Below are 16,533 nucleotides of genomic sequence, written 5' to 3'. Positions count from 1 at the left end.
CCAGTACCTGCTCTCCAGGCCGGCCCGGCAAGGGGCGGGTGCATGCCGGCCCCTCTGCTCCCCAAACCGGCCATCCCCACAGACCCCGCCATCTGCCCTCCCGCTCTCCCTCAGACTCGCCCCCGGTAGCTGAGTCCCTTCCCCTCCCTGTGCCTTGCCCTCCTGCACCTTAGGGTCTCAAGTCCCTGTCTGCAGGCTGGCGTCCCATCTCCTCCTTTCCCCTCCTCACCCCAATTTCCCTTCTCCCTCGCCTCTCCCAGATCCCACCAGTGGCCATCCAACCACCTACACCTGCTCATGGTCCCTCAAGGTGTTTTTGGTGCGTGTACTCCATATTGCTGGGCAGACAAGCGCCAGGCAAACAAGCCTGCTGTGTCCTCTGCATCAGGACAGCAAAAGCGAAGGCCCGGCAACTGCCCTGGCACCAGCCACTCGGGGACTTTGATTTTCCTGAATCAGGTTTTCCCATGCGCTGCTGAAAAATGGGTCGACGCTCACTGATGCCTGGAACATTTCCTGGTTGGGGGTATCAGTGGGGAATGGCTCTCCTTGTGCAGACAAACAGTGGAAGAACTGCTCTCAGCACCTGGCTTAGGCCAAACTCCATGTCTGCATTGTGTATTGGAGCAGTTTGATGTATTTTGGGTGCATTGTTGTGCCCAGGTATTTTGTAGGTCGTACCTCATGCTTAAAAATTAGAGGACGGATGAGAATATAGTGAGGTTTTTTTCTCAGTAATATACTGGGAGGCATCTTTTCACTACCCAGGTAACTTTTACATGGTAAAGCTGCAGCTGTGGCACAATGTGTTCAAACTTCCCTCTGCAACCAGGAGGACATTTTAAAATGGAGACTTGAGTTTCTCTTTGAGATAGGTCCAGCCTAGTGTGATGGCATGTGGTGGTGCAGTGCCGGGCAAACTGGGATAGCTGTGCAGCACAGCTCCATGTAAAGGTATTAATGCAGGTCTGGAACTGGTGCCTGGCTAATTCCTTGTTAGCAGGGCTAATAAGTTGGGCTCTACGCATCGGTAATGTGAGTCCGCTGCTGCTAGGTTTCTGGACCTTGCTGAGGTTGTGGTCACAGTGCGGTACAGATATATACCTACTCACTTGAATCTAAGAGCCAGAGCCTCAAGGAGAAGCAAATAGCATCATACTTGTGATAAAAGTATAATTCTGAAAATACTTGCATGGGAGAAATTAGAGCTAAGATATTCAGTAATGATTACATGATTTCAAGTGCTTTGATTTCCAGGTGCCCTACTAGACACATCTTCACAAAATCTTACTTTATGAAAATGGATGCTCAGCATTTTCATGTACCTCAAGCCAAGAATAAGATGTTACTTACGAATCTTGCTCAAAGTATGCATGATCTAGAATCAGGAAATCTTGGGGGGTGGGTGTGGTGGTGGTGAGTATTAGTCACAGTAGCTAGAGTGGAACTGATGTGTGGAACATAAAAATTAAGGAAGGAAAAATCCTGCTGGGTCATTTTTTAATCTGTCTGTTAGTCATATTGCACAAAGTAAGTTTAAGTAACTTCAGAGGTTTCATCGTACCGTTATTGATTGCTGCTCAGGAGAATTCACAAGGACAATGTATGTTTCTTGTGCTGGAACGCTGACTTTGCCAGAGGAAAGGAGATTGCCACAGAGGTTTAGTTCCTCAGATCTGAGCAGCTGCAGAAGAAATCGAAGAAGGAGCTGTTTTCTTGGAGGGTGGTGCAGCAAAGTGACACTGGGAGTTGATGTTGCTTCCCTCTTTCAGAGTTTGCCTGAGCCCATGGACATACATGGTATAGGGGGCACTGAGACATAGGTGACTTTTCCTTCTCTCCCCCCCTGTGCATTAGCTTTAAGGAAATCTTTGAGATTTCTTCCTTTGGTTACTGGCCAACAGTGGATGCCTGAAACAAACTATTGAAAACAGCAACAGCAAAGCTGTTGTTTTCTTACGGAAGAGTCTGGCAGTGGTCACTGCCAATATGGGTGCAGATGTGGTCAGAAAAGGTCACAAAATATTGGCCAAACTGTGTGCTCCTCACATTACGAACTATACTGAATATACCAAACTGTGGCTTAGTCCCGAATGTTGCCTAAGCACCCAAATGAGTTTTCCATCTTGTAGTTCTTCCAGAAATGTCCAAGCTCTCTTCCTGACAGATTGCTGGTGAATATGAAGAGGAATGTCACAACTGTGTAAATCCCAAAATAGACGATAACAGAAGTGTCTGAATGATTGCTGTTTGTTGGCCAACTTAGACTCTATGTTGATACCAAACAGTATCCCTCAGCTGAGAGCTGGATCTCTCAGCCAGAGAATTTAAAGTTGCCATAAGATTTGTGCAGGATGACCGGCAAAGGTCAGTTTAGCCCATCAGCTCCTTCCTCCTAGAAAGGAGCTAAGTAATGTGTTGGCTGCAGTAAAATATTTAGGAAACATCACAACGTCAGTCACAGGGTCACCACATTGACCGTTCTTGTAAGGGACCGCTTTTGTTTGTTTCTTTTTCCAGGGGAACGTGGTGCTTGAGGGAAAACACGAGAAGCTATCGCCTTTCCAAGTCAGACAAGATTTGTACTTGAGAGAGACCTCACATTTCATTTAACATATGACATGATGTCCAGATCTAGATTTCAGCTGCCTGGGGCCCACTAGACTCCCCGTACAGCCTTGCAGATGGTCAACACCTCTAATGATATCCAGCTTGAAAACCTGACAGGAACCTGAAAGCATCAGAAGGAGTAGGTTTCTATATTATATAGATACACTCGACTGTGAAATAAGGCATACATTCAGATAAAATGAAGTCAGTTTGCAGTCATTATCTGTATGCCATGAGATGAGGTCATGGTATTGGTCAGTATTAGCTGTCGTGCCTGTCTTTTGTCCAACGGTGAGGTTTTTTGTCCGTAGAAGCAGAACGTGCTTATCTGTCTCATTCTGTAATAGAAGGGGCGTGCCTGTCTGTCTGGATGCCCCTAGGTGCCGTGAGTGTCTAAAACTGCCTGGGTGTGCCTGTCTCTCCTCCTCCACACTGAGATTTCCTTAGCACATTCCAAAAGTGTACACTTGCATTGCTTGATGATGATGATGATGATGATGATGATGATGATGATGATGATGATGATGATGATGGTGATGATGCAGCAGTCGCATGCTTCATAGGGATATTTTAGGATCTGTGACTCACTAAACCATAATTTCCTGCTCACAGCTTACCTGAAGAAAATTGTCTTTGTGGGGTCCTGTTCATGGTTGGGAGATGTGTTCTTGGGTGAAACTCTAAATATTGAGAAAGATACTGGACATGTATCTGTGAGATCTTCAGACCTTCCTCTAGCTGTGGTTGTGCCTGCCCAATAGGATGATTAATTTACAGGCAGGTGTAGGACAGATTCCTCACATTTCAGGACAGTGCTATAAGGAAACTGGAAAGGCTTCTGAGGAGAGCTAAGGAGGCTGGGCACCTGGGCTCTGGTGATGCATTTTTCTAGCTGGATGTGAATTTGCTGTAGCATTTATGCTGTTGGGTGAGATTTTTATAAATTGAAACTTTAAGGGCCCCTATGAGGACTCATGTCTATACACATTCAAAACCAGATATCAATTTGGAAAGCAGTATCGCCTGGTAGACCTCAGTCCGGTTCTCCTTGTGCATTCATTGGCGTTGATGGGACTGTTGGCCATGTGAGAATTGTTTCATCAAGTCCTTCATGAATACTTACAGGGGCAAACCACAAGCCTCACCCCTTTCTGAATGGGCCAAAACCAGATTGTGATGAAAATGGTGTCAAGCCCTTGTGAATGGGAGAAGAGATCCCTCACTGCCTCCGTTCAGCTGCAGAATTCCCAAGCTGCAGCGAGCTTCCAGCACACACAGCTGCTGCTGCTACAGTCTGTCACCAGCTTAGTCAATCATCCATTATTTATTTCCAAATCGTATGTAAAGCTCTGCACCATAGCCTTTCATCCATGTACAGGGAAAAGAAGAGGCAGAGCTTCTGAAAGACCTGGGAAAACAAAAGCAGAGATGTCTCTGAAATCCTTTGCTTGGGAGATTGTCTTATGTGGTTATATCTGAGGAAGAGAGGAAAGGGAAATAAAATCGTATGCAACAAAAGGTTGCCACCTTGGTACAAATTCCTTTGATCTTTCCATATCATTTGTTGCAGTCAACAATTCCTTTTAGCACAAGAGATCCTGTGTTTACAAGTATTCATCAAATGCAACACACTTCACTTAGAGAGTATTGTGCACGTGTTTTCTTCCACGGTCTGGGTTGTGTTATTGGTCAGTTGATGCTGCTGGGCTGTTTGATGCCTGCTGATTGCCTGGTTGAGAATGGTTAATCAGGACTACAATGAATTTCCCAGGAACAGTATACAATCAAGGAAGAATAGTGAACAGAAACGTTTGCAGGCAAATAAGAGTGTCTCCGAGACAAGCCATTCCTTGGGCATGTATACAAGTAGCATCTTCGTCACAGAAATGTTTGCTGATAAAGAATATTAAGAGGTAGATGGTTAAACAGAACAGCTGTTCAGAATTAAAATGACTGTTCCAAAGTCTGTTTTTAGCATACGGGATTCTTTCTTTCTTTTTCATAAAGACGATAACAAATTGCTAGCTAAGAGGCTTAGCCATGGAGGCTAAAGGGCCCAGGACGGGCCAAATCAAAACCATTTGTCATCATTCCCAGTGTTTCTTTTTGCACTTTAATTAAAAATGAGTACTCTGATTTGCGGAACGGTCGCACTGGAAGGGAATGCTGCCAACAAAGTTTGAGAAACACTTTCAATCTCTTAAAATCAGTTGTTGACAGCCCATCTGCAGGCTGCAGCTATAATCTCTCAAGTGAACCCCAGTGTTCTGGGAAAGCTCTTGCACGTTACTCAGGCTGGACTGAAGAGCAGCGAGGTTGATTCCTCTATTGTGTGTGAAAAGAGTAGATCTGGAAAAAAACACACCCACATCCCTCTTATCAGGCAGATATTGAGAATTGCACAGTAGGCACTCCTATACCTTTCAGCCCTCATTTTTCCTCTACCTTATCTACCAGCATCCAAGGCTGTCCTAATTCTGAAGGCACATCTACGCCAGGCGAAGGAGCATGGTGTGAGGTTTTTGAGTTAGCAGTGACCTAGATCTGACTTGAGAACAACGCTTTTACTGAGACCCTAAGGAAGCAGACCCTCGCTCCATTGTCCCAGTTACTACTGCCTCAGGGAGACCTGCAGAACTGCTTAATGCTGTCCCGCAGCAGTATGGGCTTGAGTTACTGTGCATCAGCGGCTCCACCACGACTGGCAGGGTGCCTGCTCTGACCCTTCATGAAGGTGAAGACACTCATTCCTGTAATGCTGAAAGACTGCATATTGTGCAGCATTAGTGGGGAATAAGAGACTGCACAGAAGCAGTTACTGCAGGGCTGCTCGTGTCTGGCATCCTCTTACTGCCCAGGTAAATGGCAAGTAGTTCAAGCTTAGTAAAGATCACTTAGCTCCAAGAGGTGGACCAGGTGACACTTGGCATGCCACTGTACAGGAGTGTGGAGTAAGTCACTTGGGTTTGAGTCTAATCAAACAGTATGTGAGTGTTACTGGAAATTGAATTACTGAACAACATAAAAAGAATCCTAAAATGCACTGGCTCCTCATAAATCTTGAATTGCTGGCACTCAGAAGAGAAATGCCATCCAGTGACCACCAGCAGTAAAGCCTGCTCAGTTTATGTGTCCACATTAGGACTGTTACCTAGTCTTTACGTCACGCTTACACCTTCAGGATCAAGCAGTGACTGCAACTGCACTCCAGGATAAGTGCATATTTATCATCACTTGCCCATTACCTACATAACTAACACCAGCACCCCTGGGTTGAACTCACACATATGGCTGTAACTCTCACTCAGCTGAATTCTCCCAGGGTAACATATAGACACACATCAAATGTGCATCTAGCTACCCCTAAGCTTGAAAAAATATGTCTCTCTCTCAGTTTTGTGGCTCAATCTTTGTTTATGAGATTAAAAATGAAGTGTGGGAGCAAATGGGGACGCTTGTGCTTCTAATTGCTTGCTTTGTGCGACAGCCAGATAGTGCGAGGCACAGCTATTCCCAACCCTTCTTACAGCTGAACTGCAAGAGAAAAACTGTGAGCACTAATTTTACAGAGCAAGCAGACCTGCCTGAGAAGCGGCTGCCTTTTTAATATCTGTTCCAGTGACGTGCGAAGGAGTTAAGATCTCACAACAAGCAGAGTTGTCTGGAAAGTTCCTCGTTTGGCGATGTCTTTGAAAACCAGGGCTTACGTGAATTGTCTCACACGTGGCATCTGTTTTTATTGTCTTATGTCATGGGGCAATCTTCATTAAGGTGAAGATTCAATGCCTACCAACTTTGTGGTTCCTGATGGGTACCAAACCCTGGTCTCTTGGAAGGCTCTTGCTGTGCTGGATGTACCTGACTGGGCTGATGTCAAAGGGAAAGTTTCTACTGTTTTCCTGCCTGGTCTCAAAAGTCCCTGCAAGTGATGATCCCTGATGGTGATCAGATTAGTGGCCTCCAAGGAGAAAAAGGCTATTTCAGGAAGTGTGACTGATGATGCAGTAAATGGTACTCTCCCCTAAGAGAGTACTTAGCCACTCTGTTGGCAGACTGGCAGGCCCTGCAGCTCAGTTAGCTATGCTATCTTTGGAAGAGAGGTGAGATGAAGGTGTTTTATGCTCCTGACCTTTAATACGCTTGTGCTGTTATTGAGTTTGAAGTGTAAGCTGCAGGGCCTGGGTCAAATTTCAGTGTAAATGCATTCGCACTTGCTTTTCCAATTGGATATAGTTATTCTGCTTGCTTTTCTCTCTCTCCTAACATGCTGAGGGTGCTGCAGCGCACAGCTAAGCAGATGGCTCACTTCATCCTAGAGACAGATCCATTTCTGAACATGGGGATTCTTGTATCTAAAGAAGTGCTTGAGTGAAACCACTCGAGTGAAAGCTGCAGTGGAAACTGGAGATCTTTAAGGTCATTTACCACATGTATGGGTGATATTGCAGAAAAAGGGAGAAAGGCTCTGAAAGAGGAACGCTTCTTGCTGCATCCCCAACATTCACCATCCTGCAACATGTGGGGTTTTCCTGAGGACGTGCAATCCCAGATTTGCTAGAAACAAATTTGTGAAGTCTGGTGAGCGCAAAGCCCCAGGCAGCATGGTCACAGGCTTACCATCTGTGCGTGATCCTAGTAGCATCCTGCCAGCAGTTCACGTGAGGTTCTCAGCTTTCTTCTTTTGTTGCAAAAATGGTTCTGTTCCCCAACCAGGCAGCTTTCCAGGCCAGACCTCATCTCCCAGGACACTGCAGTGATGGACGGTGGCCAGTATGGTGTGGTATCAGTATAACTCTCTGCATACCGGGAGCTTAAGTGAACCTGAAGTGAGGAAACATCATTACTTCATCCTGCACGGAGAAGAGAAGTTCTAATGGACCTTGATCTATGAAAGCCTTTCAAACTCATTTAGAGGGGCCACGTGATATTGCAAATGTACGGTCCCAAGTGTGGACATGTAGAGGTTAGCACTATCACTATTTAATCGAAGCTCACAGAGGATTTCACTGCAGAAAATTTATTTAGTGGTTCCCATAACACACTGTTGTTGCATTGTTATACTCTTTGAAAAGGTGTTTTGTTCCCCATAAGCTGTTGTGCACAGATTGTATTAACAAGATCGCCCTGAGGAGAGTCCGAAGAGCAGTCTTTATGGCCCTGCTGGTCTGTGCACAGCTGTCACAACAATTTCTTAGCCCTGAGCAGGACTCTCCTGGCAGCTCAGGAAAGGAAGGTTTCCTGGTGTTGAGGAGATTTTGGCTGCTCAAATGTCTTGGCATTTGAGTTTTCTCTAACGTTTCGAGATTTTTTTCCTTGTTGCTCCCTGCCTTGGGCCTTTTCTGTGCCTTTTCTATGATTTCCTAATTCACTTCTGCATTTTGTGTAACAGTGAAATGTTCCTTGGCCTGGTGGCTTGGCTCCCAAACATCATTGACAGGCAATATGTGAAGACTTTTGATGAAATGTCCTTGGTGAATGCAAAAATGCATGTCCTGCATACATATACATGTATGTGTACTTACACACACAGGAATTAGAGTCCTTAGCTAAATCAGCAGCAACGGGAATACAATCCAAAGACTTTCGTTCTTAAAATAAACAGTTGCCATTGTAAAGTATCATTTTCAGCATTACTCTCATGCAGCTCTACTTGGGCTATTTCTAAATTAGGCCATCTAAAATGTGGGCAAGCTGTAACATGGGTCAGTTTTGCTCTGGAGAAAGTATCTTGTACAAGTTGTGTCCCTCAGGTAATACAAGGTTAAATGACAGAAAGTTTGAAATACTTTGCATATGACTGTTAGGGCAATATAAAATACATTTCATCAGAATATACCAGGTAAAAGAAGGTAGTTTCAATGCAGTGTTTCCAAATGTCTCAAAAAAGAGAGCCATTGTAAGCTACATTCATGATCCTCTTTTCTTGCCCTATCCTGCACTTGCCTTAGAGGATCAGAGTATGAAAATGATTAAAAAATATAGCACATGTTGTCAGAGAACTATGGGAAATTGCTGCTTTGAGCATCTAAAGCTGGAAATTCCTTTGTCTTGGACGGCAGCTATAAGCTTCCTGTCTTAATACATCAATAATGTGTTTCTTCCTTCATAACGACTTATTTAAAAACTTCAGTATATAAAATATATATTATTTATTAAAAACAGAGATATAGTCCTGATTAATGTTGGCTGTGGAGTCTGGAAGTAATTTTTTTATTCCAATCCAATGTTTCTGTAAAATACTGCATGGTTTCAAGGCAGATAGCAGTTAAATCTAGCTAGGGAAAGGAGAAAACATATTTCTAGCAGGGATTTGAAAAATGGAGACTCAGTGGTCTAGAGAGCATCAGATGGATGCTCCAGAGAAGGAGCTGAACGGGAGCTTTGAAATCAGGGGTAGTGAGAATATGAAAGAACAGAGACAGAGTGGAAAGGGGAAAAGATGAACTAAAAAGATGTCGTGGATGAAGAAGAAAATGGAAAATACTATAATAAAAACAGTACCTTTGCACTTCAGTGAGGAAGCGATGGATGTTTGAAGGTGGAGCTGGTGCAACTTCCTGAAAGATGAGCTGGTGGCTGGAACACCTGTACAAATCAGGATTTCTAGAGCAGGGACAGAGGCCACAGCAGCACAGGAGTGAGGAAGCAAAGCTAAATGTCAGTGGCAGTGAAAAATCCATGCTGAGGCATAAACAGGCAAAATGTGCAAAACCCTTTTATCTGTCATCACCCTACAGGTAGCATTTGGTATCCAGATGACTGTTCTCTGGAGAAGCCAATTTAATCCTAAGTTAGTTAAAAAAACGGCCAGCCTTTTTTTAGTAATCCCTGTGACAGGAATAGCAAGCAGAATTTGTCTGAGCCCTGACTCACTGTTTTCTTCAGACAAATCTGTGAGGTGACATGCATTGATTGTTTTCCAGATTGTACCAGAGGTGGATTGTAGTCAAGACTCCAAAGGTGTGGATCTCTACAAATAAAAAATGGAGATACTATTCCCAGATGAGTAACCAGACTTGCCGAGATGGGCACAGTGGAGAAAGGTGGTTAAGGAGAAAACTCATTTTCTAAACAGTGTCCTGGTTTTGGCTGGGATAGAGTTAATTTCCTTCCTAGTAGCTGGTACAGTGCTGTGTTTTGGATTGAGGATGAGAATAATGTTGATAACACAGCGATGTTTTAGTTGTGGCTAGGTAGTGCTTACGCTAGTCAAGGACTTTTCAGGTTCCCATGCTCTGCTGACTGGGAAGGCTGGAGGTGCACAAGAAGCTGGGAGGGGGCACAGCCAGGACAGCTGACCCAAACTGGCCACAGGGACATTCCATACCATGTGACGTCATGCTCAGTACATAAACTGGGGGAAAGCTGGCCGGGGGGGCACTGCTCGGGGACTGGCTGGGCATTGGTCAGCGGGTGGTGAGCAATTGCATTGTGCATCACTTGCTTTGTATATTCTATTATTATTACTATTTTACTTTATTTTATTTCAATTATTAAACTGTTCTTCTCTCGATCCATGAGTTTTCTCACTTTTACTCTTCCAATTCTCTCCCCCATCCCACTGGGGCGGGGGGAGTGAGTGAGCGGCTGTGTGGTGCTCAAGTTGCTGGCTGAGGTTAAACCAGGGACAAAAAGTTGTAGGGGCTTGATCTGGTCCAGCTAAAGTCAGTAAGACACCCCTTCTACAAAAGATGGACTTGCAAAATCCCTGTTGCATAAATTCAGAGGTCTGTGCATATGCCAGTGAAGTACGTGGGCATATGGGACAGACTTCCTGAGAGCCTGTCTGCAAACCTGCCAAATCTACAGTAGATAACAGACTTTGCAGCTCTCTAGGATTTTCTCATGCCAAGGTCAGGTGCAGTGTATGAGGAATTCATCTGAAACCAGACTTTTCTTGCCCTCATTATTCTCATAATTTATATCAACCAAATCTACACTGACTGAACAGAAAGAAAATGGACACTTTTCTTCTAAAACGAAAATATCAGTATTAATACAGATTTATGACATTACTCATTGACCATGCCTCTGTTTGCTTCTCTGATTGCACCTCCCATCAACTACCCACTGACTTCAGTATCCAGATTTCATTTAATTCTTAGTCCATTGGTTTTCAATTAAGGACGCTTCGCTCATGAGGATCAGCCTAGAAAAACCTCTCACTGGGCTGTTGCCTTCTTTTATGGAGTTGCACAATTATTTGACTGTTCTCATCACAGTGCTAGGCTTAGAAATACCAGTACTGAAAAATGCAGAGCAGTTAGAAGAATAAGCTATGCTTGACCTTATTAGCAAGATCGCTCATTCTGTATTGGGAGGCTTTGGGGATGGTGGGAATTGGGCCAGTCTGCTGGGAATAATGTGATATGTCGCAATTGTCCTTGTGCTGTTTACTTGCTAGTCCATTTAGTATTTGGTTTAGTTTATCGAGTATTCTTTTTTCTTTGTGTTTAAGGGTTCTTCCTATAGTAACACATATCTATCTATCTATCTATCTATCTATCTATCTATCTATCTATCTATCTATCTCTCTCTCTCTTATGTTACTAAATGCGAAGGGCTCCGCATAAGCCACGCAGTTTACTCAGATTATTCTTAGGTGATGCCCTCTATAGATAGGTACCCATGAGAACAGAAGACACTGCCACAAACCCATCAGCTGATAACACAAAATAGGTGAACACAGGCTCATGAGCAGCACAGGGCTCTCGAAGCTGCTGATTTCAGGGACTGACCCCTGCAGCATGCCACGCACCGTTGGGAGTGTGTCACAGGACAGGTGACAGGGGGCCGAGGTTAAAGCCCAACCTCTTAGCAACACCTTTGTGCATCTCAGCCGAATTACCTTCCCACCCCTCTCCCCCGAGTCTCTCCCACTTCTCCCAAGGACCAATCCCTCTGACATGTCCCGCAGCACCACCTGCTGGGATGAGACTTCTCAGCTGCGTCCCTTACAGCGGGTTGGGGGTTAGGGCCAATATCGGCGTACATATGAAGCCACCTTATCAATGTATGATGTGTTTTTAACATTTTACTAGTGAATGAGGGAATGAAGAGATGACAGGCATGGACAAAGTACTTAGAAACTTGCTTCTAAATGTTTACCATATGCATTAAGAGTGCTTTAAAATTAGGACAGATGCTGAAATGAGATACTTGAGCTGCGTTAAGGATATAGGAGTTGATACAATCATTTAGTGTCATGCTCAAGTTACAAATCAGACCATTGTGTAACACGCAGTCTTCTATAGATTGAAAGCAAGTAGGTCACTTTTATATCGCAGCAAATACTTTATGAAAAGGTTGGTTTGTGTAGATGGACTGGATAAGCAGCAACATCTTTGTAGCTTCATAAATGATTTTTTTTCTTCTGTTTGAGAGGTGATATTCTGACATACCCTTTCACTCATAAATCCAGTGTTTATCTGCTCAACTCACTGAGGTCTCAGGGTTACAGAAATGAGAAACACAGCTCCTAAAAAGAACTAGATTCTGGATGTCATTGAGACAAACCGTTGCATGGAAAATTGGTATGGATATGATACAGTTAGTATCTGGAAAACAAATGCCATATATAGTCACTTCCACTCCATCAGCAGTGAAAGGTAGTCAGGATTCAGAAACATAGTATTCACAAATGGGAAAGCCAATGTCTCCTGACTGGAAGGGCCTGAGATCTTTGGGGTGAAAACCAAGGATTTACAACATTTAATATATTCTGTATTTTTCCTGTAGACAGACTGAAAGAGGTTTTAAAATACACTGATAAATCTGATAAATAATGACTATAAAACATAGGTAGACATATGAATTTTAACAAATGAGACTCATACAGAGAGAGCAATGTGTGATGAATACAGTTTTCCACGTCCACTATTGTAAATGTTCAAAGACAGAGGAGATGTGATCTGCTGTAAAAGCCACTGCGGATAACAGAGTAGAAAACCCACGAGCAATATAAAAATTGGAGCTGCAGCTTCTGTATCCTTGATACTCACTTGAGATACAGTTTGAAATGACCAGTTATTCTGCCCAGAATGGAGTCCAAGGTTTCGTCTCAAAGACTAGTAAGTCAGAAGCCATAAAATGTTCCTCTCCACCCACCTTTCCCTTTTAGGAAGGAACAACCATCCTGAGTTGCATAGATGGATAATATGGACGGACAAGATACTCCAGTCAACCCGGAGCCTAAGTCTGAAGGATATTGCTTTCGCCACAGCTCTTGTAGTGGATTTACAAAGGCAAGGAAACTCATTTAGCTCAACCTTCCTTAAATCCAAATCTTGTTATAACTTGGAATAAACAAAAAATTTAACATGATTGAGAGATTTGGTAATGCGGCAGAGACTAAACAAGGGTTAATGATACATTTTGGGGCTGGGTGAACAAGACCGTATAGCTTGGTAAGGCTCATGATGTCTTTTGTCAGTATGGAGCGCAGGCTGATTATGTAAGGGCATTTTCTGCTGGCAGAAATGCAATTTCTTACAGATGCAATTTTTTACAGATGCAGTACTCAATATGTGAATGAAACACTTTGCTGCTGATTTGTCCCATACTGGGGAAGCCTGTCCTGGAGAAACAGCCCTATTGATGGAGGGTGCTCATTGCCCTGCCTTACTTTCTGTTCCCTCAGACAACAGTCTGCACTTCATGGCACTGAATCAAGCTATGAAGGTCAGTCATGTGGTGAATTGCTGATGGTAAATGTTTATTTTTGACAGATTTGTAGGATATATAGCTTGTCTGTATTCATCTTCTGATGTTCCTATTATCATTATTTATCGCTGGATTATGATAGCTTCTGAGTCCCAGTGGAGCCCCACTGTGCTAAGTGCTATAGAAACACATGCCTGGCTTTGCTGTTTTGGCTTCTCTCCAGTAGATCAGCTATATTCGTGTATCTCCTGCCTTGCTATCCTGATTTTTTCCTGTTCAACAAAGGGAGAGGGGAGTGGGGGGAATGATCACATAAGATCTTTTGCTTGTTAATCTGTAAGTGTCCTTGCTCCACTCTCCATTGCACCAACAGAAAAGCATGACTAGTTCTTTGCTGGATGTGCAACTATCCTAGCATATTCTGTCAGTTGCCACATACCTACAGACTTCAGTATGATCTGCAAAGCAGAGAGGTGCTGTGGCACTTTCAATCATACAGATGAAGCTCTGGTATCAGTGCAGGTTTTTTGCTTGTTTGAAGCACGTGCTGAATCTCTGTGATGTGAGCTTAATTAATTTAACCTACTCTTTCCTATCAAAGTCTGATGTAAAATACTCACAACTGGCCCACTCTTGGCTGATCTGGTCGAGAGAATATCCCCAGATGAAGATTTCTCTCATGTGCAAGATGTACTGGAAAGTGTCCTCTTGCCAAGCCAGATTGTTTCCAGCTTTGTACATTGTGAGGGCAGGGTCACAAGTGCAGCCTCTATAAGTTTCTGTGAAGTGGCAGAGCAAGACTAATCTGAGTCTCTGATGATGGAGAGTGCAGCACCAGCATGATGGGCTGGTATTTTTCTAATACCCAAGGGATCAGCCTTGCTTCTTTGGGACCATACTGAAGCCAAAGATGAGATAATCTGTATTAGGGGAGGAAAACCCATCCTTTTTTAATGCAGCCTGTGATAGGAATTTTGCTACTCCTGCAGGAGAAGCGATGGATGCTCCTGAGAATGGGATTGCTCTGCAAATTGCAGTCCAGAACTATTTGAGCAGACTTACGCATCTGTGTTAGTTCCCAGTGCCCATGCTGAGCAGTGATTCACTAGTAGTTTCCTACCATGTAGAGGACCTTGTAGCTTAGAGGCTGTAGGGCAGCAAGGTGAAGCCTATAGTGATGCTCTCCGCAGCAGCTTCTGAATTGAAAGGAAGAGGAACCCATACCTTCTCAGCCACGCTTGCAGTCACTGAGTAAATCTCCTCTCTGAAAATACCTTGTGCAGACTAAGCAGGCAAAAGCCCCATGTAGCTGTTGAGCTGAAAGGCCCCCATAAGCTCATGCCACTTCTACCAAACTGGAACTTTCCTCTGCCCAAAACGGTTGTCCAATTACCTCGCAAATAACCTTCGATAATGCAGTATTACCCAGCAGAGAAGGAACACTTTGCTATAGTGCATTTTTCACAGGCCCAGCAAATGCACCAAGTTCCCCACCTTAGGTTAGCTCAGTCGTTAGCATTAATTCTCTCTCTCTGGGTGCAGGGATGAGCAGCCCTGGCTATGTGGAGATAGCTTGCCTGGGGGCAATGCTTGGGTGACTTGTCTGCCTTCAACATTGCGTAGTGTGGAGGCACAGATGAAGAAGGGACATAGCAGTCAGGATGGAAATAATATTTTTTTATCACTACCTGTTGGGGGGGAACACATAAAATTCCTGGGAAGGAAGCAGAGGAGTTAGGGTTACCAAGCAACCACCAGTAGGAAAAAATAATGTGAAAGGAGAGTGGGGAAGAAGGGATCCAATCAAGGACCTGCCTGGCCAATTAGCTGCCTGAGACAGCGATGGAGTGAGAACATTAAGATTTCACAGTAGGTGAAGAAATCTGTTTTAGGTAGACAGAAAGTGCAGGGAAAAAAAAAGGTATGTGACTAAATGGACAGAGCAGAGATGAAAATTCTTCACTGAAATGAAATAAACCCCTTTATTTTAAGCATTATAAGGCTTGGGGTTGTTCAAGCAGAGAGATTTTTAGAGGTTTTGTTCATGTTCTGCCACCGATGCTGCTTGTTGGATTTTGCAGCTCTCTCCAACCTTGAAAAAATGAAATCAAGCATTTCTTTTTCACTTCCTGATCTGGTCAGCCTGTCCATGTTTTGCATCCTCCCACCGGGTAGCACAGGGCTCCCTGCCAAACCAAAGCCCTGTTTTTTAATAGAAAATACAGTAAACCAGGAAAGCAAATCCTGATTTCATTCATCAGACTAGAGAGACTCTTCTTTTATTAAAACCTTCTTTCAGATCAGCCAAGTGCCTGATTAAGGGCATAAAAATCAAGGACTTCGTAACTTGGCCATATTAGGGTTTATAATGCATGGTAAAATGATGGTATGCAAAGCTCACCAAGAGGCATTCTACGAATGCTAAGTCTGTAGTGCAGTCTGGAGATTGGGATTATTAGATTATTAGGCATGTGCAATACAGAGGATGCACAGGGAGGCGATTGCTTTGCTTTTCTTCCCTTCCCTCTCCTGGGCAAGCCTTGGCTGTAAGCGGTCACTCACTGCCTGCTTGTTGGCAGCGAGCAGGGCCAGGGCTGTGCTCCAGGGCCCTGATCTTCCCTTTGGAAACTGGGCAGAAATAAAACACCAGTTGACTCCCAATCCAGCAAACAAATGCAGACAAGCAGAGCCGTGCAGGATGGGGGCTGTGCTCTGGGGTTACCTGACAGCTCAATCTGCCTCTTCCTGGACATCGGTCTGGATCTGATGCGTGCAGCTCTTGGGACATGGGGCAGCTTCTGCTTCTCCCACCAGACCCCTCTGGGTGATCCAACACCTGCAGATTGGACGTAGAATCATAGAACCATAGAATCATTAAGGTTGGAAAAGACCTCTAAGATCATTGAGTACAACCGTCAACCCAACACCACCATGCCCACTAAACCATGTCCCTAAGCGCCTCATCTACCCGTCTTTTAAATACTTCCAGGGATGGTGACTCAACCACTTCCCTGGGCAGCCTGTTCCAATGTTTAACCACTCTTTCAGTAAAGAGAATTTTCCTGATATCCAATCTAAACCTCCCCTGGTGCAACTTGAGGCCATTTCCTCTCGTCCTTTCGCCAGTTACTTGGGAGAAGAGACCGACACCCACCTCGCTACAGCCTCCTTTCAGGGAGTTGTAGAGAGTGATGAGGTCTCCCCTCAGCCTCCTTTTCTCCAGGCTAAACAACCCCAGCTCCCTCAGCCGCTCCTCATAAG

The 16,533-nt window shown here is 44.2% G+C and overlaps 1 protein-coding gene across 1 annotated transcript in view; it reads right to left on the bottom strand.

Moving 5' to 3' along the window:
* Positions 1-16,533, bottom strand: part of TTC9 (tetratricopeptide repeat domain 9) — a 48,445-nt gene that overhangs the window by 31,337 nt on the left and 575 nt on the right. Inside the window, exon 2 of the mRNA XM_009319241.1 lies at positions 15,995-16,108. Coding sequence (XP_009317516.1) covers positions 15,995-16,108 — 114 coding nt within the window. The remainder of the gene's footprint in view (positions 1-15,994; positions 16,109-16,533) is intronic.

The sequence above is a fragment of the Pygoscelis adeliae genome, unplaced genomic scaffold (assembly GCF_000699105.1).
Source record: "Pygoscelis adeliae isolate BGI_AS28 unplaced genomic scaffold, ASM69910v1 Scaffold22, whole genome shotgun sequence".
Classification (NCBI taxonomy): domain Eukaryota; kingdom Metazoa; phylum Chordata; class Aves; order Sphenisciformes; family Spheniscidae; genus Pygoscelis; species Pygoscelis adeliae.
Note: the sequence above shows the minus strand (reverse complement) of the source record. Positions and strands in the feature narration are given on the sequence as shown.